At 44.0% G+C, this 25,000-nt stretch overlaps 1 protein-coding gene across 1 annotated transcript in view; it reads right to left on the reverse strand.

Moving 5' to 3' along the window:
• Positions 1 to 16,750, reverse strand: part of tcf7l1b (transcription factor 7 like 1b) — a 35,026-nt gene extending 18,276 nt beyond the window's left edge. Inside the window, exons 1-3 of the mRNA XM_027150432.2 lie at positions 15,692 to 16,750; positions 15,325 to 15,397; positions 15,076 to 15,206 (exon numbers count right to left, since the gene is read on the reverse strand). Of these exons, the coding sequence (XP_027006233.1) occupies positions 15,076 to 15,206; positions 15,325 to 15,397; positions 15,692 to 15,877 (390 nt within the window). The 5' untranslated portion in view covers positions 15,878 to 16,750. The remainder of the gene's footprint in view (positions 1 to 15,075; positions 15,207 to 15,324; positions 15,398 to 15,691) is intronic.
• Between the last annotated feature and the right edge of the window lie 8,250 nt (positions 16,751 to 25,000).

The raw sequence follows: 25,000 nt of genomic DNA on the forward strand, positions 1-25,000 counted from the left end.
TGTCTGTGGGACTTTTTTCACGTCTGTACACAATTCAGTAAGTTCCTCAAGGCCTAATAGCTATACAGATGAAATAACCGGCGTGAACGACGTCTTTCTTTAACCTCGTCTTCTTTTACAGTCGTATGCTTAACTCTAACTGATGAGTCACTCGGAATTAATTAAACGATTCCCACTGGTGCATCTGCTTGTGAACTCGTGTAATATCTGATGACTCCGGGGTCGTGGCATAATTTCCTAGGCATGTAGAAAAGTTTGTGCACCCCTGTGGCCTAAGACGCAACCGGTTAAAAGCGTTCCCTCCGTTGCCTCGTGTCTTTGTGGCACTAAGCCACGCCCCTTCCTTAAATGGAGCCGGACGCCTTTTTGTCACGGCTGTCACGCTCGTCCGAGTCACGGCTGAAATCTGGCCATGACATGATCCTGATTTACGACTTCCTCTTGAGGAACAGTGCTGTCCTAATAATCCTGTTTCAGCTGCATGAGAAACGCATGCAGAGGCAGAGAGAGAGAGAGAGAGAGAGGCTCGAGGGAGGAAGGACAGGAGTTAGAGACAGGAGAGAAACAAAAAAGTAGAGAGATATTCATAAACAGATAGAGAGACAGATAGATAAACGGACAGATGGACAGATTGAGCACTCAGCAAAAAGGTTGGTCTATACAATAAGTGAGCTATTGTGTTGCAGAAAACAACAGTTGAAGTGAAACCTTGCGCGTAATTAGAAGCAGCAGCAAACGACGTGTGTGTGTGTGTGTGTGTGTGTGTGTGTGTGTGAGTGATTCTCCTGAGGCAGAGGAAAGCTGGTCATACTGTTTAAGTCAATTACCAGGCCACTGTGAGGTTCCTCAGTACCTGGAGATCTGATTACACCACCACCACCTCCCCCTTTTAGTCCAATCTCTCTCTCTCTCTCTCTCTCTCTCTCTCTCTCTCTCTCTCTCTCAGTGCTGCAAAGTCCTTTACGGCCGAAGCGGGCGAACGAATTACCGAGCAATTAGCCAACTTTTTTTTTCCCTTTAAATAATAAAAACCAGACACTGTGGCTAGCTGTGAAATGGCTGACTGGATGCTTGCTGTAAAACCTCAACAGTGGGATACCATTAACGTACATGTGTGTGTGTGTGTGTGTGTGTGTGTGTGTGTGTGTTCACTGCTTAAGCTATTACAGAGTCATGCTATTAGCAGAGTGAATTCTCATAAAGAACACAGTCATATTCTGGTAAAGAGGCAAAGAAACAAAAAACACAGGACAAAAAAAAACAACCTGGAATTCGCATTTACGATCATGTGACGAGTCACTCCTGATAATTATGGGCTGCATCAGTTATGGGGTTACCACTGGCAACTAGACTGCCCACCTCACCCGTTGGCATAATAATCACTTGTAAACTTTAGGGGAGAGCGAGAGAGAGAGAGAGAGAGCGAGAGAGGGGAAAGAAAGCGAGAGAGAGCGAGAGAAGTCAAACCCCGCCTTTGACTGGCTGAAAAAGAGAAAATAAATATTTGCCTGAGAGTAAATTTGATCTGGTGCTGCTGAGTGAGTGCCAGGCCTTCAATAAGAGCTTGTGTTAAGAGAGCCACCATTTAAACTAGACCTTTCAGAGAGAGAGAGAGAGAGAGAGAGAGAGAGAGAGAGAGAGAGAGAGAGAGAGAGAGAGAGAGAGAGAGAGGGTGGAGGGGTGGAAGGAACAGAAAAGAGGGCTAAATTAAACACATTTGTTTCTGCTCACACATACCACAAGTCTTATGAAAACAGAGCAGTGATTGTGTTCACTCCACAGCCCCCTCTGACACAAACCCACCCACTCCTACACACACACACACACACACACACACCTTCCCCCCTCGTCCCACAGCTGTCTATAGATGGCTTAGTGTGTGTGTGTGTGTGTGTGTGTGTGTGAGAGAGAGGCCCAAATCTCCAGCCCTGCCTGCTCAGACTCACTCGACCTCGTACACACACGTACACACATTTCTCAAAGCGTAGATTCCAAAACGCCATTTTAAGTCACAGACACTTAAAAAAAAAAAAAACACACACACACACTTTAAAGGGTTATTTGTGTTGACCAGAAACCCTGTGTGTTATTAATGTGTTGGGACACTGCAAACACATACAGGAGAATTTAACCATGATAAACATCTCTTGGGGATGTGATAAACTGCAGCTCCACATGTTCCTCGTCACTCCACGGGTTTGGAGCATGTTGGCGTTTTTGTCCTGGTCCTAAAGTCACAGTTTTACTGGGCCGCTGTGCTCACGAGTGCATCTACAAATCTGGTGCTGTCCGTGTAGAACAAAGTAATTGTGGAAAACTTTATATACTTTATAGTGTAGAGGATTACGATGATGACCTTCGTGTCAGCGGCGTTCGCTCGAATGAACTAAAAAAATACAAGTCATGTATGGAGATTTTTTGTTTAAAAGCTAAATGCTGTTGGTTTGAATGGAGAATTTACACAAGGGTAGAAACTAGATTTCTGAAACGAGTGTGTGTGTGTGTCTGTGTGTGTATGTGTCTGTCTGTGTGTGTGTGTGTGTGTGTGTGTCTCTCTCTCTGTGTGTGTGTGTGTGTGTGTCTCTGTGTGTGTGTCTGTCTCTCTGTGTGTGTGTGTGTGTGTGTCTCTCTGTGTGTGTCTCTCTCTCTCTGTGTGGGTGTGTGTCTCTCTCTGTGTGTGTGTGTCTGTCTCTGTGTGTGTGTGTGTGTCTCTCTGTGTGTGTCTCTCTCTGTGTGGGTGTGTGTCTCTCTCTGTGTGTGTGTGTGTCTCTCTGTGTGTGTGTGTGTCTCTCTCTGTGTGTGTGTGTGTCTCTCTCTGTGTGCGTGTGTGTCTCTCTGTGTGCGTGTGTGTCTCTCTGTGTGCGTGTGTGTCTCTCTGTGTGCGTGTGTGTCTCTGTGTGTACAGGAGTAGGTGGGTTTGTGTGTCTGTGTGTGTAGTTCTCCCTCACTATCCACATCTTCGTGTATGCCTGGAGCCTCCCTCTCTCCCCCTCTCCCCTGCTCCCCCCCCCCTTCTCTCTCGCTCTCTCACACACTCCACATGAGTATTTCCAAATGTGGGACACCCTGGCAGCGCCGGGAAATTCTGGATGGATCACGCAGAGCTGCTGCGACTGAGTTCCAGCTCCGAGGGCCTCGGGCTTCTCGGTAAATCTGCTCAAGCCTCGTGTTCTGACCGACACCTTACAAAACACACGTACTCGATATTTTCCACATAAAAACCAAAAGAGACGTAAAGGTCCAGAAGGACAACGGAGTAGCGGGTGACATCACACACACCACCAGCCACAGGGCCTGCGCTGATAATAATAATAATAATAATAATAATAATTAAAAAAAAAGCGCGCTCTGCATGCTGAACATCACCAGATATTAAATCATACTGATTCTCTGAACGTCTGTTTATTACACAGTTCCTTCAACACTGGGCCGAAAAGCCTGAGTCCTTCAGGCGTAGCAGAGCAAACAGGAAGGCTCAGGAGTACAATGACAGAAGCAAACAGGGGTGTGTGTGTGTGTGTGTGTGTGGCACGACCGCACCTGGACGGCGCTGTACGGGTCACAGAAAGTCTCCGAGTCTCACGGCCTCTCACACACGAATCGTTCAGGTTTGTTTATGATCGAGCGGAAAAAACCTACATGGTGATTAATAAATTGTAACGTCATGAAAAAATACGGAAGAAAGAGGAGGCTCATGGAGATCGTGTGACTTATCGGAGTCGGAACGCCATCTGCGTACCTGAGCTCAGCTCCACCTGGACGGACGCCGAGATCCTGACATGGATCGAAGCTTTAAACTCATCTCTGATGGATCGATTTTCACATTTATTACATTATTATTACTAAACTTATCACTGCAGTGAGAGACCAACAAAGAGATGCTGCTGAAGTGCATCAACATCAGTACGCAGATTTTCCATTAAAGTGTTTTATTTCTTTTCTTTTTTTCTTACTTCGTGTCAGCACAAGCGAGTTTGTGTTCTCGTGTACGTTACGACAGCTATAAACACTCGTTACCTCACTGTTCTGACCAATCAGAGCGCAGAACTGTGAGCTGTGGCGTAATCTGAGCCAAGTGGCCACGTATGGCTAAAGGGGAAAAAAGTGTTAGAGAGGAGTGTTTAATCATGCTGTGTTGGTCATCATATGGGGGAGACAGAGAGAGAGAGAGAGAGAGAGAGAGAGAGAGAGAGCGAGGGGAAGAGAGAGAGAGAGAGCAAGAGGAAGGGGGAGAGAGAGAGAGAGAGAGTGAGAGAGAGGGGAAGGGGGGAGAGAGAGGGGGAGAGGGAGGGGAAGAGGACAGGGGTAGAGAAACAGAGATAGAGGGAGAGAGAGAGAGGGAAACATGAGCTAGGTTCGAGTGTTTCTAACAAGCGCCTCAAAAGGTCCCTAAAGACTTGTGTTCTCTGGCGAATAAAAACCCTGAAGAACCCGCTAACAGTGAGCCATGAGGAGGGGAGGAAAAGAGAAAAAAAAGAGAAGAGGATGAATGAAACTTACTAATTCAGACGGTTATGCAAGAGGAGAAAGAACAAGACGAGCGCAGAGACAGAAAATGGAAGGCAATTAGAGGAGGGGGTTTACAGCCTGCTTTAATAAATCGGGAGTTCGATGCTAATGTGAAACAGTCCTCACACACACACACACACACACACACACACACACACACACACACACACACACACACACACACACACACACACAATGGAGTGCAAAGAGAAACGGAGAGAGAGGAAGAGGGGCTAAGCGTACCAGCAGCCTCAGGACAGTTTCCAAATCAACTGAGTGTCTTTAGAGCGCTTTATTTAAGCCCCGGTGTTCTTTACTCCTCCTGAACTTCAAGTTCCTCCTGAAATAACGAACAAAGCTCAGCCTTCGAGCTCGTTGGCGTTTTAATAACAACGAGGTTCTTGGTTTTAAAATCAGCAGCACGTTGGGTTTCCTCCACACGTTTGCACAACAGCCAGTGAAACGAAGTGTTCAGGGAAACACACGGCTCCTAAAACCCCTTATCTGTATGACGAAGACACGATGAAGCTCAAGACTCTCAGAAATCCATGGAAATTTTTTTTTAAAAAAATCCATCTTCCATTAGAGGTTATGATGGACTACTAAGGGAAGAGATTTATTATTTATATCAATTAAAACAAACAAACAAACAAACAAACAAACCTTGCATGGGCCAAGGTCTTTGTGTTGTATGTGTGTGTATGCAGTGTGTGTGTAAGAAATGTTTACGCTCTCAATCCAACACTGGACCTACGAAACACACACACACACACACACACCTGAGAGCACGAATCAGCGGTGTGTTACATCACAGGATTATGGAGTGAATATGGAGGAAAACTAAAGAAATAAATAACAACAAAAATAGAAGACAAAACATTTGTGCAAATCCGACCTGAACAGGTAGAAGACGTGCTGATGTGGTGAGAGGTAAATATTTAACCTGTCAAATAAGTGAGTCTCAGTGTCAATCATCAAGTCACACACACACAGACACACACACAAGGCAGAGGTCTCAGTAATCTCACTCAGGCCTGTGACCCGCAGCCTTGACCTTTCACCCTTCAACCTCGAGAAAAAAAAGAAAAGAAAATAAAACAAAGAAATGAGTGACATCTAACCTGAAACTCTGGTCTGTGTGTACGTGTGGAGGAGCGAGATGGAGCTGTGTGTGTGTGTGTGTGTGTGTGTGTGTAGTCAAGTCTGAGGTGTGGGCAAACAAATGCGATTAAATGACAGAGAGACTTTGACCCCGAATTAGTCTCACAGTGAGTCTTCACCGCTGAGACTGAAAGGCTAATCACAACACACACACACAGAGAGGGAGAGAGAGAGAGGGAGACACACACACAGAAAGACAGAGACAGACAGACAGAGAGACAGACAGAGTAAGAGAGAGAGATAGACAGACAGACAGACAGAGACTGAGAGAGAGACAGACAAACAGACAGACAGACAGAGAGAGAGACAGACAAACAGACAGACAGACAGAGAGAGAGACAGACAGACAGACACACAGACAGACAGAGAGACAGACTGAGAGACAGACAGAGAGACAGGATGCTAAGAGGAGTTTAAGAGAGTGTTTTATGAAGCTGAAGCTCGTATGCGTAATTCCACAGTCAGCCAGTTCACGGAAAATCCATAAAGCAGCAAATATACAACTTACCCACCTGCTGAGCTCTCACTCTCTCTCTCACACACACACACACACACACACACACACTATATAACTCAGACCATTACTTGATTAACATCCCCCTCAACAGTGTCTATTTCTATCCAATATATTTTATAAAAAAAGTATTGGCACCCTTAAATATCACTGCAGGGTAAACCTTAGCATTTTAATAGGAGTGTGCATTTTAATAGGAGCACACGCGCACACACACACACACACACACACACACACACACACACAAAGACATAACACAATATGCATACATCGATGAGCACCATGCATGAAGTCTCCAGCTTCAGTACTTGTGCAGAAAACCTGTGTCTGTGTGTGTGTGTGTGTGTGTCAGCTGCAACTCTGAGGCCTTTGTCCTGCCATACTTTACAGTCTGAGCCACTCAAAGAGCTTATTCAGGGCCAGTTTTCCTCCTGCCAACACACACACACACACACACACACACACACACACACACACACACACACACAGAAAGAGAGACTTCTACACTCTACAGCTCAACCTCTCTCACATGCTCCATGTTCGCTAAAACAACACACACCTTCAGTTCTGTTCTAAAGACAGTCCAAATCAAACTGAAGCTAACGGCGCAGTCACGTGCGCTGCTAGTTTGTGATGACAGCTGGTGTAACACAGAAGCTCAATGTGCCAGAGATGTCCAGACCTATTACACAGGTCATCAGAGAAGACCGTGTGTGTGTGTGTGTGTGTGTGACTGTGGGTTCTGTAGCACTAGTTTAAAGCAGATCCATCCCACAGTGTTTGTGGTTGAATTTCAGTGTCCTGGCACTGAGCGTCCTGTTTAGACGTGTGACACTTTCTCTAATGGGACGGGACATTTCGAGGTGCGAGGAGGTGACGTGAAGGACGTGAAAATATTCTGTGAAGGAGCTCGGGACTGCTGATGGTGCAGGAGCTCGCGGCGGGGTTATTATTATTATTTAAAAAACTCTAGTGACTGAGATGGTAAGTCAGTGCTAGAGGGAGTGACGTCTGGGATCGTCCCTTTAAATAAAGTAGGGGACCGGCTGAATATGACGGATGTAACACTTTAGCATGAGTGTACGCTGTAACTCTCAACGTTATTAACGCTCTTACTAACATCGCGCACAGACGATCCTCTACGGTGCTGCACAGTGAAGTGGATTAGTGAAGAATAAATCTTCTTAACGCTCTAACTGGAGGACATGTGTGAGGAAACGCGCTAACTAGGCTAGCCATCAAGCTTGCACACACTGCTCTGATCTCCAACGTGCCTTCTGAAAGGGAATTCTATCTCCTTCACACACACACACACACACACACACACACACACACACACACACACACACACGCGCCGTGTGAAGCGCCAACAGTCGGCAGATTGTCAGACAAGTGCAGCGGCGCTTTAAATCTGCGTGCCGCTGGAGCGCTGTGTGCATAAAGCTTGTCCTTGTTTCTTGTATGCATGCCAGTGGTTACGACTGCAAACCGCTCGCTCTGTGTAATCACCCGTGCGGTTCTGCTGTTCTTTTAAACACACACACCGTGACCGTCTCCAGGAGTCTTTCAGGCTCCTATCGGTGTCTCTCTCACGGTTATCAGCGCTGTCACCTCTGCTTCAGGCCTCTTCTCCCTATCTGCTATCTTGCAGCACCTAAAAGCAACTTCCTATCATGGCCAAATCTCTCAGACTCAAACCCCTTCACTCACTCACTGTCACACACACACACACACACACACACACACACACACACACACACACACACACACACACACACACACACACTTTCTCTCTGCTCAGCTTTAACTGAAACCATCTGGTTGGAATACCAGACTGATGAAGCTCTGTTTAGGAGGTGCACCCCTCCCCTCCCCTCGCTCGCTCACTCTCTCTCTCTCTCGCCCTCCCCCATTGGAACAATCTGGTTTTATTAGCCTGGAGTCTAGCACTTAGTGCCCTGGTTTTTAAGAGCCTAGATGCCTCTACACGTGAAATAAAACCCCGGGCTCAGAGCGAGGGGCCACACGTCATCCCATGAGGCCCTCACTGCAGCTGAAGTGGAGGAGTTGGAGAAGGAGGAGATGTTGTGGAGGGGGTTTTGAGGGGTACACAGGGTGCGCCATCAATCAGCCCTGAGAGGTCTTATCGGCCCCGGAGAGGCGGGGATGTGTCTCCCCCTGCCCTTCTGCTCCCAGGGAGGTGAACCTGGGCGCCTGGGGCTGCTGATATCCACGAGAGTGAAGGCGGAATGGACACATGATCGGTGCCAAAACACACACACGTCCCTATAGGACACTATACGACACTCACGCTGGGCCAGTGAACGAATGTGGACGCGCCTCCAACACTCGTTATTTTGGACAGTGTGGACAGCTGCAACATGCCAAACACCACGAACGCCACGCCAGACCCACTACAATCGCAGAGGACTCGCCACGACTCGCGCTCCTCATGCTAACGGCGTCTCCGCCGCTCCGTATGTGCCTCTGACTCTACGAATGCCTCGGGATTTATTGTGATTTAATTGTTGAAATAACAAGATTCCAGCCAACTTCTACTAATTATACAGGAGCTAAACGAACACTGGGATCACTGTTAAATGGTGCTTTGGGCAAGAACAGAAAGTATACACACCTTTATACAGCAGACAGAGCACAAAAAGAGAGAGAGAGAGAGAGAGAGAGAGAGGGAGAGAGAGAGAGAGAGAGAAAAGGAGACGAGAAATAGATATGGAACTTGTTCACACTTTCAGTAGCTTAGTACAGTTAGATATTACATTCGGTTAATATCCTGCACTCTGTATCAGGAAATGAGGAGAGTCTGAGGACGGAACTAAAAAAAAAAAAAGAAAAGAAAAGAAAGAAAAAGAAACAGAACACGTGCTGTCATTAGAAACTCGCATCCTCCCAAAAGAAGAGTCCCAAAAGCGAGCAGGGCTTCCAACCAAAACACCCACCTCGGATTAATAAATTGAGGAGCAAATAAATTTATACACATACAGGAAGAGCGAGCGAGCGAGAGAGAGAGCGATAGACACAGAGAGAGAGAGAGAGAGCGATAGAGACAGAGAGAGAGCGATAGAGAGAGAGCGATAGAGAGAGAGCGATAGAGACAGAGAGAGAGCGATAGAGACAGAGAGAGAGCGATAGAGACAGAGAGAGAGCGATAGACAGAGAGAGCGAGCGATAGACAGAGAGAGAGCGATAGACAGAGAGAGAGAGAGCGAGCGATAGACAGAGAGAGAGAGAGCGAGCGATAGACAGAGAGAGAGAGAGCGAGCGATAGACAGAGAGAGAGAGAGCGAGCGATAGAGAGCGAGCGATAGACAGAGAGAGAGAGCGAGCGATAGACAGAGAGAGAGAGAGCGCGATAGACAGAGAGAGAGAGAGCGCGATAGACAGAGAGAGAGAGAGCGCGATAGACAGAGAGAGAGAGAGCGCGATAGACAGAGAGAGAGAGAGCGATAGACAGAGAGAGAGAGAGCGATAGACACAGAGAGAGAGAGCGATAGACAGAGAGAGAGAGCGATAGACACAGAGAGAGAGAGCGATAGACACAGAGAGAGAGAGCGATAGACACAGAGAGAGAGAGCGATAGACAGAGAGAGAGAGAGAGCGATAGACAGAGAGAGAGAGAGAGAGCGATAGACAGAGAGAGAGAGAGAGAGCGATAGACAGAGAGAGAGAGAGAGAGCGATAGACAGAGAGAGAGAGAGAGAGCGATAGACAGAGAGAGAGAGAGAGAGCGATAGACAGAGAGAGAGAGAGAGAGCGATAGACAGAGAGAGAGAGAGCGATAGACAGAGAGAGAGATATGTCGGATCCCTCCTGAAGGGCCGTGCTCTTGAAAAGCGCTGCAGGACTATAAAGGGAATATCTAATGGCAGAGAGGGAACAGAAAGAGAGAGATAAAGAAGGCTAGAGTGTTTTTCTGGGGCAAAACTAAACAGGAAGTAGAAAAATAACTCGTTACACTTTTCCCCCTCACTGTCCCCAGGCATTTATAAATAAATAAATAAATAAATAAATAAATAAATAAATAAATAAATAAATAAAGCAGGAGGGACGATGCCCAGGTGTATAGGTGTGTTCGGAGTGAAAACCGGGAGCAGACTGAGATGAGGTTCAGTATTTGGAGCTTCGGGGTTTAAAGACTGTGACATCCAGCAGAGCAGCGACACAGAAGCAACAGCAGAGCGACTGGGACATTTCTCCCTCCCTCCCACGGCACCTCCGCTGCAGACTAAACACGGTGCCCGACACGTCCACCGAGCCGCGTTTGTTTGCACGTGTGGGCGCCAGAGCACCGCCGCTGTGTCACACACGTTTACGTTGCGATGGTGAAGCGGACGCAGGGGACGGAGACGGAGCGACGAGACTGACCCACACACACGCTAAACCCATTTCTGTTGATGGAAATAAAAGTAAAGTTTGCATTCCGCTGGAAGAACTCCTCCTCACACACACACAAGCTTCGAGCGAAGGAGAAATGGAAGAAGTCTCCAGTGTCAGTGACCACAGGAAGGTGGAGGAACCTTTATAATGTAACGAGGAAAATTTCTCCATGAGCAGAAACACAAGTGTTCGATTCCTTATTTAGTCCCATGTTGACGTTCTTCTTCACCCCTGCACCGGCTCTGCAAGCCAAAGCTTTTCGTTTTTAACAAACGTGCACCTTTGTTTCTCCTTCTTACGCTCTGGTTTTTTAGGCTCAAGTCGACAACGTAAACAGAGTTAATCCTGTGTGAATAAAAAGGCTGAGGATTTTATTATGAGTGAACCACTGAGTCACTCTGGGTGGGTCTTGGAATGTTACGTCTCTTCCACTTCTTTAATCTCTAACTAAATACCATCCGAAGGATCCTATTACGACGACGGCGAGTCTGGAGAGAATAAAATAAAAAAACAAAAAAAACAACCAAACAAACAAAAACCCTTACAGGCTGTTTCGAAATCTTTGTGAATCCGTCCGGTTTGTGCAGCGTAGCTTAGCGAAAGACGACGGTCTCCTCCGCTGAGACGTGAACTCCGGACGCTTTAGAGAAGAGCTCTGACTCGGCCCGTCGTGTTTCGCCTGCTTTATATGCGTGTTTATGAAAAGTGGTCCTACGGTCACATTTGCACACCTGCGTTCACGCACAAACGCCGCCGGGCTCTTTAACGAGCCTTAAAGCGCCAGATTCGTGCTCGCGAGTGAGACGCTCTGAATCTCCGAAGCCACTCGTGGGCCGGCGAGAGGAAAGGTTACTGGAGAATAATGGCCTTTTTCTTTTAACGTCTCAATATTTACATTCCTGCTCAAACTCCCACAGGTATTCAAACTCTGATACACCGCAGCCTTTCACCGCAGAGGAGGTTTCTCCCTCCCGCTCTCTTATTTCATATGCTGCTCACGTCTGCAGACCTCCGAGGCGTCTTGACTGTTAAAAACGAGATGTGGAGCTCTCGCCGTTCTTGGGGAAAAGCGAATAATAACTATTTGACATATTGTGCTGTGTTTGGAAAAGTTCTGCATCTAAGTTTAACCCTGAAAAGCACGAGAACCTGTGAGAAAAGACGCTAAATTACAAATTATTAAAGATATCTTGAGAAAGATCTCGAAAAGATCATGTTTACTTCTGCCTCTCTACATTCGGAGTCTTTTCTTGGCTCGAGTCTAAAAAAAACAACAGGTTTTGTCTCAGGTTCGTTACATGTGTGTTTTTCTCTGAGTGACACTTTGTCCCAGGAAATGTGGAGATTACACGCTGTCGTTGGCAGCCATGGTTAATTAATTAATTACCTGCACTAAGCCCCTCCTCTTCCTGTCCTTGGTGTGACGTGGAACACGACGGAGGATTTGTCGACGTGCCCTAAGATTCGCTCGTGTTTGATTCGGATTCGCGTGCTGCTTTGTAAATGCGCTGGAATGCTGCGCTGCCCTCAGACTCCAGGTTCACAAACAAACAAATAAATAAATAAATAACTCTCTGCCTGTCAACCATCACAAATCTCGTCCTGACGTCTCAGGATGAGCTGCGAGAACAGCATGAGCGCATACTTGCATTCCAGACAAGGTGGGACGGGGGTGGTGGTGGGGGGAGCGAGGACTAAATGCTTATCCTCCTGGCAAACAGGATGTGTATTTGTGCGTTTGTTTCCAAACTCGGCGGTTTGCGTTGGAGGAGGTGGATGATTGAGATGCGGACAAACGCGGGACCTCCGTCGGTTCGTTTGGGGAGGTCCTGGGGAGATTTTGACAGCTGCGTCTTGCGACAGTGCTCCGAGGGCCCCGGCTTAAAACCGGTGTGTAACTATGCAAAGAATGCCGTCCGCTCGAGCGGCTGAGTCACGGTTCAGACGGAAAAGGTGTCGATTGACAGGCTGAGCTCGTCCCGGGTACACGTCCCGCTGACTTACACTTTAGTCTAAATCTGATAAGTTCACACACACAAGTCTTGGCACTAACTCAATTTGACTATCAGACTACTTACTTAAGCAGTGTGTGTGTGTGTGCGCGCATGTGTGTGTGTGTGCTGTTAAAAAGAATTCCTAATCTATTTAATCAGTGGAGAAAAAACACGAGCGCCTCCCCGACACCGTTGCGATGTCTGATCTAAGTTCACGAACGTGTCTAACAGCTATGCAAAACAGCAGAGATAAAAAAAAACAAAAAACCTATAAAACCATCCTAAGACAAATTCGAGCTAAACTCAGTCTCGAGTACGCAGAAGCTGGCGCTATTAGAGGAGTATGGAAATGGAGGACGGGGAGAAGGAGGAGGGAGAAGAGAGAAGATGTGCTGATGGAGATTACAAAAAAGCCTTGTATATGCTAAGAAACAAAAAGAGGATCTCTGCAAAGGTATGCACCTAGTGCGTAAGGAGAGGCCATTACGCTAATGAGGGCCTACGGAGAGGCGCAATGAAGCCATCAAGCACCCCCTCTGAATAACAATGCTGGCCTAACGCCTCAGTAATTGAATGGAGAGGACGAGAGGGGGGAGAGAGAGAGAGAGAGAGAGAGAGAGGGGAGGAAAAAAAAAACTGGAGAAGTTTGGCAAAGAGAAGAAGAGGGACAGGGGGTTTGTGCTACTTTTCAGTCAAATTCAGTCAAAACACATTTGGGATTCAAAGCAAGGAGAGGGATTTGTGGGTTTGGAATAAATAGAGGCGAAACCCAGAGATTTAGAAGAAAATGTTTTTCAGTTTATGTTGAAAAAAAAAGAAGAAAAAAAAGAAAGAAAGAAAGGAGAAAAAAGTAAGCCAGCTTCACTTTTTGCAGAGGTCTAAACTTGTCTTTCTCCTGACATGAATACCCGCTGAGTTCTTTTGCGAGCGACACCAAAAGAAGCCAGTGCACGAGCTAAAAAAGGGCTGGTCAACTTTCCCAGAACACGCCGCTAAACTCGAACAAATGAGGCATCTGAGGTTTCACAAACATCCAGAACCTGACGCCTTACACGAGACAAAAACAGTGTTGGCACCAGGAAAAAAAAATATCTAGACTCTCTCTCTCTTTTTTTTCCCTTCCTCAGTTGGTCACCACATAAGCACAAAAATACCTAAAGGATTTAATACAAGAAGAGTTGTTGGCAGGGCTATGATTAATCTACACAACACACACGGCTTTTTTTTTTTTAAATAAAAATGTTTCTTCAGCACAGAGACTCCGACACGAAGCCCGTTTTCTGGACGTGTCTGTGTATCCGGCTGCGGAGGGAAATTCACCGTTCGGTCTCTCGCCTTCCTCTTAATTTAATTTTCGGTCGGGAAAAACAAGCAAATTCGGGACACTTATTGCTGGCAAACGTCAGGCGGCTCTGATTGGAAGTGTGCTCGGTATGGTGTTAGCTCTATCCCCCAAGCATTTCACACACAAACATGAGGATGACAGCCAAGCACAAGACACAGCGAGACAAAGACTGGCACCAGCACGGCGAGGACCGGGACAACGTCCTGTCACTAAATCTCTCTGGATATAAAACATGAAGTCATAACAGTCACTGACACACACAGGCCTGTGAATACCGCACGCTCCAAGTAAATAAATATGTTTAGGACTTTTGTTTGCTCGTGCATTAATCAAACTTAGACTTAAGCCTTATTCAGGCTGGATTAGTTTCACATGGTTGTGGAGGGATCTAATCTCTAGTCTGGAAGCACTGAGATTTTTGTCATGTCAGAATTAGTTGGGGTTTTTTCTTTTAACAAACTGTGAAAGGATGTGTGGGGAATGATTACATCATATTGTACCTTGGATAAAGAAATTCAGGAAACACACAGACACACATATATATATATAAAACCTGTCCGAAGTGACATGTCGGTAAAAGATTGCGTTATATGTCGTCCTGCTGTTTTCGCTCAGCTCCAAAACTAAAACAAGACCTTTTTAGACAACCAATAAGAGGCTACGTGTCAGAGACATGATGCTCTCTGAGGGTTTTAGGTGTGTTTACCAAGTTTGTTGCACATATACAGTTTGAAAACGTGTTACGAACACGTGACCCATTAACAAACTGTCCGGTTGCCAGACAAAGCTCAAATCCGTCATTCTGTACGTACACGTCGGACACGGCTACCGTTCCGGGAGCGCGAGGTGACCCCGTAAATTCATTTCAGATGCGCGCACACACAGGTCAAACGAATACGGCCGACTTGGTGCCGTAAGGTAAACCTGGTGCTCACGGGTGCACTTTATATTCCACATGAAGCTCAAACAGAGCACTAAAGTTCAGCAGGAGCTCTGGGACGAGGAGAAAACAAATAAAAATAAAACATGACCACTGCTGTAACACAGTAACACGGGCCATTAGAGGTGTGTGCTGTGGGCTCATTAAAAGTGCACAGCGTTGACATGGAGCACGTGTGTGTATGTGTGCGTGTGCGTGTGTGTGTGTGTGTACTCACAGTCCTGGCTGTAGGAGACAGAGCCCCGTTGGGTAAATAAGGGCTGGTCAGATCAGGGAGCATGATGAACGGGTAACTCGGGTAGTGAGGGCTTTTAAACAACCCTCCTCCATCTTGTTGCCTCCTCAGCGCTGTTTTAAGAGGGAAACGAAGACCGGAGGAAAGAATTAGAGCCAAATGGCGGCAGGGGGGAAAAATGTTAGCAACCCTTTAGAGTGAAATAAAGCACAACAACAACACGAACATTACCTTCAGTAAAACACTCTCGGGCTTTCTCATAACTTTCGGCTTCGGAGCGAGCTTGTGGGCGTCTCTCTGTCGGCTGGAAAAGATATGAAACACTTCTATCACACACACACTCACTCTTTCTCTCTCTCACACACACACTAATCTAAAGCTTTAAAACCAAACCCACATTAGCGTGCTAGGCTAAGCAGGAGCGGTTGTGGGTCACCATGGCAACCTGGGACCTCTCATACTAGCACGCTACGCAGTACGTCAGGTTCAGTACACACGTTTTTTGTTGTTGTTTTTTCTCGTCGTTCTGACACGATTTTTAACTCGTAGGGGTTGATTTATAAAGCGTGGTTTTGTTTCCTAAACTCTTCGGACTGACCTCGGAATCCGACGAGCTGCTGTTGTTCTCCGACTCGTTCACCAACGACGACTTGACGTCGTCCAGGTCCCTGTCTGCGGACACGCTCTCGGCCGTTTTGTCCTCCTGCTCGCCTTCGTCTTTAAACGAGATCATTTCGTCGTTCGCCCCGAGTTCGTCTCCTCCACCTCCGTTCAGCTGAGGCATGTCGGCTGTGGTAACGTGCGCGCGCGCCACACAAAATCCAACAAAAACTAAACCAAACAAAAACAACCGCGCGGTTTCAGGAACGATAGCTTTCTGTGTTAAAAACAACAAAGTCTCAGCTCAAGTTCTGATGGAGCATTGAAAATAAAAAGGGGTTTAAAAAAACATGGAAATAAAAAAAAAAATAGAAAAGAAAAACACTATTTCAGTAGTAATCCTCAGGAGCGAAATCCATGCTTGTCCATGACTACGTTGTGAAATCCAGCACCTTAGTAACACTAAAAAAAATAAAAGTGTTGCAAGACTCGAGTAAAACTTATCGGCTGTGATGGAGGAGTCGAGTGAATGAGTCGGTTGGGTGACCGAGTGAAGCCTCGTTCTTGTTGTGAGAACAAAAGCGCCACAAAAAAACACAGCAGCGACTCCACAAAACTCCCAAAGCGGCTGAAATTCGCTTCCTATGATCCAAATTCGAATTCCGACTGCAACAAGTCGACTTTTTGTGCCTTTTTTTTCCCGCCTCGCGACTCTGTGTCGATTCGCTCGGCTCCACAAGTAACCTGTAGTTTAGCTGAGCTGCAAAGAAAAAAAAAAGTTTCAACGGTCACGTCGCGAGACAGACTTTTTAAACCCAAAAAAAACGTGCGCGAGCGACGGAAAACGGCTGCTTTTCTTTAAAAAATAAAGAAGGAGAAATGTTTTTAATCCCTTCCACAGGCACGACGCGGTGTCTCAACTGTGTTTAAAAAAAAAAAAAAGAAAAGACAAGAAACAAAAAAAAAAACAGGCTTCTTTTCTTTCTAAGACAGGAGCGAGATCTGTCCGCTCGCGTGCACGCTGAGCTGCTGGTCGGGGCAGTGCGCGCGAGCGCAGCGCGTTTAGAGACGCGGAGCAGAGGAGGAGTCGGTACTGAAAAACGACACGAGCGTTCGATTCGCGGGAAGGAATCTATGGAGGAGTCGTTTGAATCGACTCCCGACTCATTTCCATAACTGTTGTCTTGGCTTTAGTGTTCCTATAAGACATTTTATCGCAGTTAAAGTACACGAAGCTTCTTCTTCTATTTAAATCAATAATAATTATTATTTTTTTTCTTCAACACGTCTGAGGAAGACGTGCAGAAAAGCTGTTATTCAAACAAACAAACAAACGAAATGACTCATTAGGTAACGAAAAAGTGAATGTTAAGGTTGTCAAAAATATATCTAAACGTTATTTTTTGCCTGTAAGTGTATTTATTTGGACGCTGATAAATCAAAGGAATCATGATTCCCTTAATCGATTCAGTGAAGTGAATCGTAACGATTCATCAGGGAGAGGAGCTTTTTAAAGGAACAGTTTGTTCAAGGGGGCGTCTTTAAATAAGTTCCCTGGCATCAGCCTACATCAGTGTTTTTCCAAAAATATTTTTCGCTCCTTTAGCCCACTGTGTATTGCATATGTTAGTGTGATTTCCGTCTTCAAAATACTTTATTAAGGTCATGATGGGTTAGGGTTAGTGTGGAGATGGATGAAGATTGGCTCATGCTGACCTACATTAAGGATATTTACAGATATTCATAGATCAACATCATCTTCAGATGTTTTTCTGTGGACAGAAGAAATATTTATTACCTAAATATTATTACTTTTTTCAACACAATTTGCAAACCTTTGCCAGAAAGTACACAGTGTTCATGGCACAAAAATATGAAGTACACTTTGTCCAATGGTCTAGAAATAATTGTGAAAAAGCGAATTATTTGAGGATTGTTCTACGTTTGAGGTTTCAGAGTGGTCACCTGTGCCTGTTGATGCGGACATGATGCCAGTTATGTGATGCGTCACACAATAAACGACCATTTTACTCTCCAACAGTACAAAAATATCCAGAAAAAGAGAGTTTAATTACACAAGTCCTAGTAGGTTGGTTGGTCCAGTCAAGCATACAACTTACTTATCATTAAAATACCTTTCAATGGTATTTTATGGCTAGTGCATTTTTACTTTTAGTGCATCTCTTTTCTATTAAAGCCTAAAGATGTAGATTAAACCTTTACAAAAGTTACAAAAAGGTACAAAATTTAAAATATAAGACGTTTACAAAGAGTATACAGTAAATACTCATACTAGAGATGTGGCTTTTAAAGGGTTTTTTTTGTTTTTTGTTTTTTTAAGATTTTTATTTTTCCTGTATTTAAAAACCTTTTTTGGTTCATGGTCCACTGGCCCTGGCAGAGACTGATGATGTCATTGCTTTCCCAGACGGTATGCTTCACGTGTTGTGTAGACCCCCCTCCATCACTGCTAAACTTCACAAAAGAACAACTAGGGCATGACCATCAATGGAGGAGCCACACACACCCCCACCCTCCTCCTCCTTCTTCTTCCTCTTCTTCTTCTTTTTCTTTTCCTTTTATGACTTTGACTAATTGAATAGGAGTATGGGCCCATTTCATGGTGATCTTTCTTTTTTTTTATCACACAGGATTATGTTCTCTTTTAATAAGACCCAGGTCCGAAAGTCCTGCTTGGCTTCATCTTGTTTATAGTTTACAGCCAGGGTTCGAGGCATCCTCCTCCTTCTCCTGTCTATAAGGGTGTGATAATAGCATGCTGTATAAGTCAGTAATGACACGGTACTGCTGTAATTGCAGGTCCCTGCTGTGTGTGTGTGTGTTGTCCAGTGGTACGTTGGTGCTATACTGAGTTTAAGACAGGTCTGTTGGTAAGAGCTTTACTCATAGCGGAGTGACGGAATCCTCTAAGAGCAGCGTGATCCTTAAACCTCCCACCAAGAAGCAACCAAGGGGCCACACACACACACACACACACACACACACACACATACGCATGGGTCAACGACTGCTAAAAATCGCACCGTCATACAGCAGGATTCCTGCACAACAGACTTAAATAGCAAGGCAGTTTTAAAGGCAAAAGTAAAAAATTAATAAACTACGATCAGAAACATAAAGATAAATATATAAAAGAATGAATTTCCCAAGTTGATGTAAACATCATTTCAGACATTTATCTTAAGTACGAACCACACAAAAACTTATTTATATTATAATTATTATTAAAACTCAGCCAGCTGTTTTAACAAATATTCAAAATGGTTGAAAAACAGGGTGCCAATATTTATGCCTTGAGACCTGAGTTTAGTTAATCATGGAAAGATTCCAGAATTCATTCCGGTCATCGGAAACCAGAATTCATTAGAACTAGCGAACTTGTGTTGGTTTATCTGTATTTGTATTTATGGCGGTTAAAAATTAGCCGAACGTACAGTAGATTAGCCAAACACAGCTGTAGGTAATGCTAACGTTCAGGGTTTGTTCATCTTCGATGTTAAAAGTAAACATATTAAATATAATGTATGTTTAAATCTAGCACCACTAGCGTTAACTTTTTAGGCTATTTTTACAAACGTGTAGCATCAAGAGCCAGAAGTAGCCCCAGTCACTTATTGTCTTTGGTGCTGTTTAACATTCACAGATGCTGGTATTTATAAGCGTTATTATTAGCATCTCGTGCTCGTGGCTCATGCGATCGGAGTCGTAATCTCCTCGGCTTTGAACTGGGCTAAAGTGACGGATCGGAGTCCGAACCTGGCCCGCCCTGAAGAAACATGCAACGACACGGCCCGAGTTTAGAGTTACCGTCTTACAAACGAGCTCCTTAGTGTGTGTATGTGTGTGTATTCTCTCCCACCGGTGTGTGCTGCCAGGTGGACATGTCTGAGCACCTCTGATGAAGTGTTTGTTTGAGGTGATTACTCTGTACGGGTCATTAGCTCTTCGAGGAGCTCATAGCTCTTGGCTCAGATCCGGAGGATTCGCTGAGGCTACCGAGAAGGTTTTTTTTTTTCCTTTTTTTTTTTTTTTTTGCGGGGCAGGTTTCTGTGCCAAAGGTACACGTCCTGTTTCCTATAAACATGGTAGAAGAGCAGCTTTATCTCCAATAGCATTTGCTTCTGTTATGTTATCTAACATGTCGCTGATGTGTGATCTCAGACCTGCATTAATGAAAAAAAGAAAATAACTTTACTCAAAACATGCCGAGCTTGACTGATTATTTATTTATTTATTTGCGCAATAGCTACCAGATTAGCATAAAAAGCAGATTTGTCTGACAAAATGTTAGCTATTAAAGTATAAAAAAAGTAAAGTTTCACAACTGTTTTGTATATTCAGTTTAATATTAGCGTACATATTCATTTCTGCTGTAAGAAGAAAATAACCAATGGCAATTCAAAGGCAAGGAATTAGACATTGTATTTTTTATCCTTTTCTAGCTACAGTTAACGTTATAGCAGCTGTTTGTTCCTTCACCAGCCTCTGTTACTGTCCTCTTAATAAAACATAATAAAGCATAAACTCAGCTGTCATGATGATGTCGGAAAACAAACCTCTGAAACCGGAGACTCCTTCCATGAAACGTCTCCAGAGGGAAGAACCGATACAAACCAGCTGTTGCTATAGAAACGAGCGCTTCAATAGTAACCTGGGAATCTAACTACTGAGCTGCCGTTAGAGAAAAACTACTCAGTAGTATTGATCGTGAACGAGCGAATCTGATTGGCTGTCGGAGCTCAAGATTTTAAAGTCTTGCAAAACGGCTTGATACGAAGCTCTCTGTCTTACTGTTGAAGGAAAAATGTGTCTGTTGATTCATTCGAAAGACTTTTTGACGTTTAGGGAAAAATAAATGTCACAATGTTATGCCGAGAAAGTGTAACACGGACTTGTGTACTGATTAAATATAATAAATTAACACCGAAATCATTAGATTTTTCTATTATTATTATTACGGGCAGTGACACCTGGTCTTCTTCTTTATGTGTTAAAATATTACCTGCAGATAATATTCAGTCTTAAACATGCCACACGGTAATACATTTTAAACGTATGTTTGTTGTGTTGCTTTATTGTGCTTTACTTTAAAAATATATATAATAAAAAAATGTAAAAATATGACAACATTCTTCATTAGGAACTGATTTAAATCTGTTATTTCTAATAAGGGTAAAAGGACGAGGTGTGAATCTGGGCAGCATATTAACGACACACTTCACCCTTGTTATGTGTGTGTGTGTGTGTGTGTTTGTGTGTGCGTGTGTGTGTGTGTGTGCCAGTAAATAGCTCATTTCTGTTGTCAGCCACATGTCAGCGTGGTGCAGTGGATGACTGACAGGCTAGCAGGGTCTCTCAGGGCCTCATTAGGGCCCTGCAACCTTGTGTGTGTGTATGTGTGTGTGAGTGTGTGTGTGTGTGTGTGAGTGTGTGTGTGTGTGTGTGTGTGTGTGTAAGAGAAAAAGAAAAAGAAAAAGAGAGAAAGACAGAATGCATGCATACACATGGAGAGCTCCTTACTAGCTGTCTCTGTGTATCCATGTGTGCATGTGGGACATTCGACCAGGTGTGTGTGTGTGTGTGTGTGTGTGTGTGTGTGTGTGTGAGTGTGTGTGAGTGTGTGCCGCAGATCATCGGCTCACATTTCTACAGCGCTGATGAATTCCGATTGGTCAGACGTGCAACATTCCCAATAATCCCTTATCGTTTCCATGGTAACTGGACGGGCAGCTTTAAGCATCCAGATGCTTGGTTAACGTGTATGGAAGGAGTCTCCAGCGTCAGCTCATCGTTTTAAAACTTTTTCCGGGCATCTTATTTGTGTTAAGAGGGGGAAAGAAAGTGACTTGACATATGGCCGTTCTCTACATTTGAACCATCCAAAGTGCACACACACACAGCAGTGAACACACACACACACCGTGGGAGCAGTTGGGGGGTTCGGTGCCTTGCTCAAGGGCACCTCAGTCGTGGCCGGCCCGAGACTCGAACCCACAACCTTAGGATTACGAGTCAGACTCTCTAACCATTAGGCCACAAGAGAGCAAGAGGTTGGTGAAGTGGCGAATGTGAGAATGAAGGAATGTTTGCAGCTGGTCTAAGGTAAGCGTGAACAGGAACCATCATGACATGTAACTGGAAACAGATAAAAGACACAACATGCACAGAGGTGTTGTTGTGAGTCATGCTGTACTGATCTCAGGTGGAGTCTGTGAGCTGGTTACACAATGGATGTGTTTTTGTTATAAAACTTGTATAAAGGGTGGACCGAGGTGGAAATATTCGGTGTATGTGAAGCGTACGGCCCAAAATCAAACTACTCTCACTATTATAAACACTCTATAAACACTCTATAACGGTCAGCACCACCAAACACCATGAGATTTATCATTCCCGAAGCTGCGAGAATATTAAGGATGACTGCTTAATTTATTTAATCATGTAGACTGTTCAGAAACTAGAAACGAGTTAATAAATCACTTTTAATCTAAATTTAAATATTTTATTTAGCTATTAATTGTAAAGATGGAAAGTGAAAATCTTGATTCCTGAAGGTGCAGCTGAAATAAAGTATAAATTCTTAGATGGCAAGAACTTTTTTATTTGCCGACGTTTATTTCCGTGTGCATTAATCGCTTGCCTGTTTACATTTAGATGAATATTTAATTAGACGACACTGTACTAAAATCCTGTAGCACGTGTCGAGAAACTACAGCTGCAACTACGAGATAACATTTTTATTTAAATAAATATATTATAGAGCTGTTTGTTTATTTAAATATGAAAAGGTACATAAAGGTGTTTTTTTAGGATTATTCAAAGAGCTGTACATGAAATTAATCGATTACATCTTTTATTTAATATCTAATTTTGTAAAATTATTAAAGTTTATTTCTTATATTATTTGTTTATTTATTTCTGTGATAATGGCTTTATTTAAATATTCAACACATCAGCATTGTTAAGCCCCGCCCTGACCTGTTCAAGCCCCGCCCTGACCTGCTTAAGCCCTGCCCCCACAGCGACACAGAGCGGTTCATAACAATGGAGCATTAGAAGTTCATTGTTCCTCTATGGTTCTAAACAACATCTGAGTACAAACAACATTTTTTTTCCATTTCAGATTGCAGAGTCATCCAATTTGGAAAACACAAAAGCTCGACTGCATTGTTCGAAACCGTGTTTCTGTGTAAATAACACACACACACACACACACACACACACACACATACACACATACACACACATGGATGCCGTTTTGAATCCGCTCCCTTTTGCTATTATTACACACTCACACACACACACACACACACACACACACACACACACACACACACACACACACACACACACACACACACACACAGTAAACTCTTACAAAGTAAAACTGGTGTGTGTATATTTGTTAGTGTGTGTACAGTCTTGCGTCATTGCCAGACACACGCAGGTGGAATTTAAATATTGGCCGTGTGTGAAATTACGCCCCGGTGCGAGAGTTCGAACTGGAACCTCGACGCCGCTCCACAAATGGCAGGATTTCACCTCGGACAAGAGCGCCGTTCTGTTCGGTCAGCGGGTCAGCGTGGGATTTCTGGGTAATGTCAGTATTTAGGAAGATTTGCAGGTGCTTGACGAATGTGTTAATAAATCATTCTGTGGTTTCTGTCTCAGGCTTCATTTCATTCCTACTTTATTTCCATCTGCAGTCATTCATCTGACGTATGCTTTTGGATCCCGGTGCAGTTTACACTCTGAACACTGAGTGCATCGACAGTGGGGCTGATCTGAATCTGCTCTATGTGTTAACACACAACGATAAGCAACACACGAGTATTGGAAAGGATTATCTCATGTTTTAATGAGTGGATTATCTGAAGTGTGACAAAACGATGAGAAAACAAATTACATTCATGAGAGTCTTTATATTGAGATAAGGCACTATCTCATAATTATGACTAATTTATCATTATCGTGACTAACATTAGTCTAAAAATTATGACGGTCTTTCAATATTATTACTAAGTGTGAAATTGAAATTGTGAAATCTCAAATTGTCTGTTTAAATGTACTATCTCAAATTGACTATCTCAAATTATGACTAAATATCTCAATCATATCTTAGTATCTTGGTATCTCATAATCATGACAAAGTATCTAAAATTATGAGAGCATCCGAAATTAAGAATTATCTCAAAATTCCGATGTAATATCTTGGTATCTCATAATCATCGCTCTCTCATAATCTTGACCTACTGTCTAAACATTACAAATTAGAAATTCTGACTGGTATCTCAACTACTGGTATCTTTTTGCTTGGTATCTCATAATCACAACTAAGTATCTCAATGTTATAATGTGGTATCTCATAATCATAACTACATATCTCAAAGTTATGATGTATCTCAATCATAATCATGACTTGACATGAGTTTCTAAGCATCATGAGAGTGTCATGAAATTATGACTGGTATCATAATTACTGGTATCTCATAATTATTGCTTTGTACCTCATAATCATGGTTAGTATCTCATAATTTTGACAATTACCTTCCTTCCATAATGAAAAATTGTGGCATGATCTTCATTGTCCAACATTGATGAATTTGACTGGAGGCTTCAAACTGACATGTAAGTAAAACCTGCAGGAAAAAAACACAGTCATATCAGCGAACGTGTTTAGATTTCAGAATAAAGAGCTGAACTGTCCGAGTTCTCCTCTCAGATGATTCCTCAGTGCCGTGTACAGACGTTAAATCGCTTTTATCTGACACAGCTTTCTCTATCACATTCGGATACGGCTCCTTATTATTTTGTGTGTGTGAGGGTCAGTTATCAAATAAATTCTGTCCTTGCAGCTGTTTTGCTTTGAAGTATCTCACGATGCACCTCTGCGATTCTCAGCACTCAGGAGTGTGTGTACGTGTGTGTGTGTGTGTGTGTGTGTGTGTATTCTCATCCTTGTGTGTTAGTCATCCCTGTGCATCTTGAATCGGAGAATACGAGGCTCTGCTTTCATGTGCTGCCAGGCCGAGCCGATCTGCGTCTCTTCATCAAAGGAGAATTGGACTCGTCTTTAATGAGAGCCTCTCGTCTCCGCACTCATCCCACTGCTTACCGCATAGGACACGATGACTTGTGTGTGTGTGTGTGTGTGTGTGTGTGTGTGTGTGTGTGAGTGTTAGACACAGCTACTTAATATCTCCTTATACTGTTAAAGTGTTTATCTCAGAGAGCTCATTAGCCTATATTAGTTGACACTTGACCTAATTTAGCTATCTATTACTAT

Source organism: Tachysurus fulvidraco, chromosome 14 (genome assembly GCF_022655615.1).
Source record: "Tachysurus fulvidraco isolate hzauxx_2018 chromosome 14, HZAU_PFXX_2.0, whole genome shotgun sequence".
In the NCBI taxonomy this organism is placed as follows: Eukaryota; Metazoa; Chordata; class Actinopteri; order Siluriformes; family Bagridae; genus Tachysurus; species Tachysurus fulvidraco.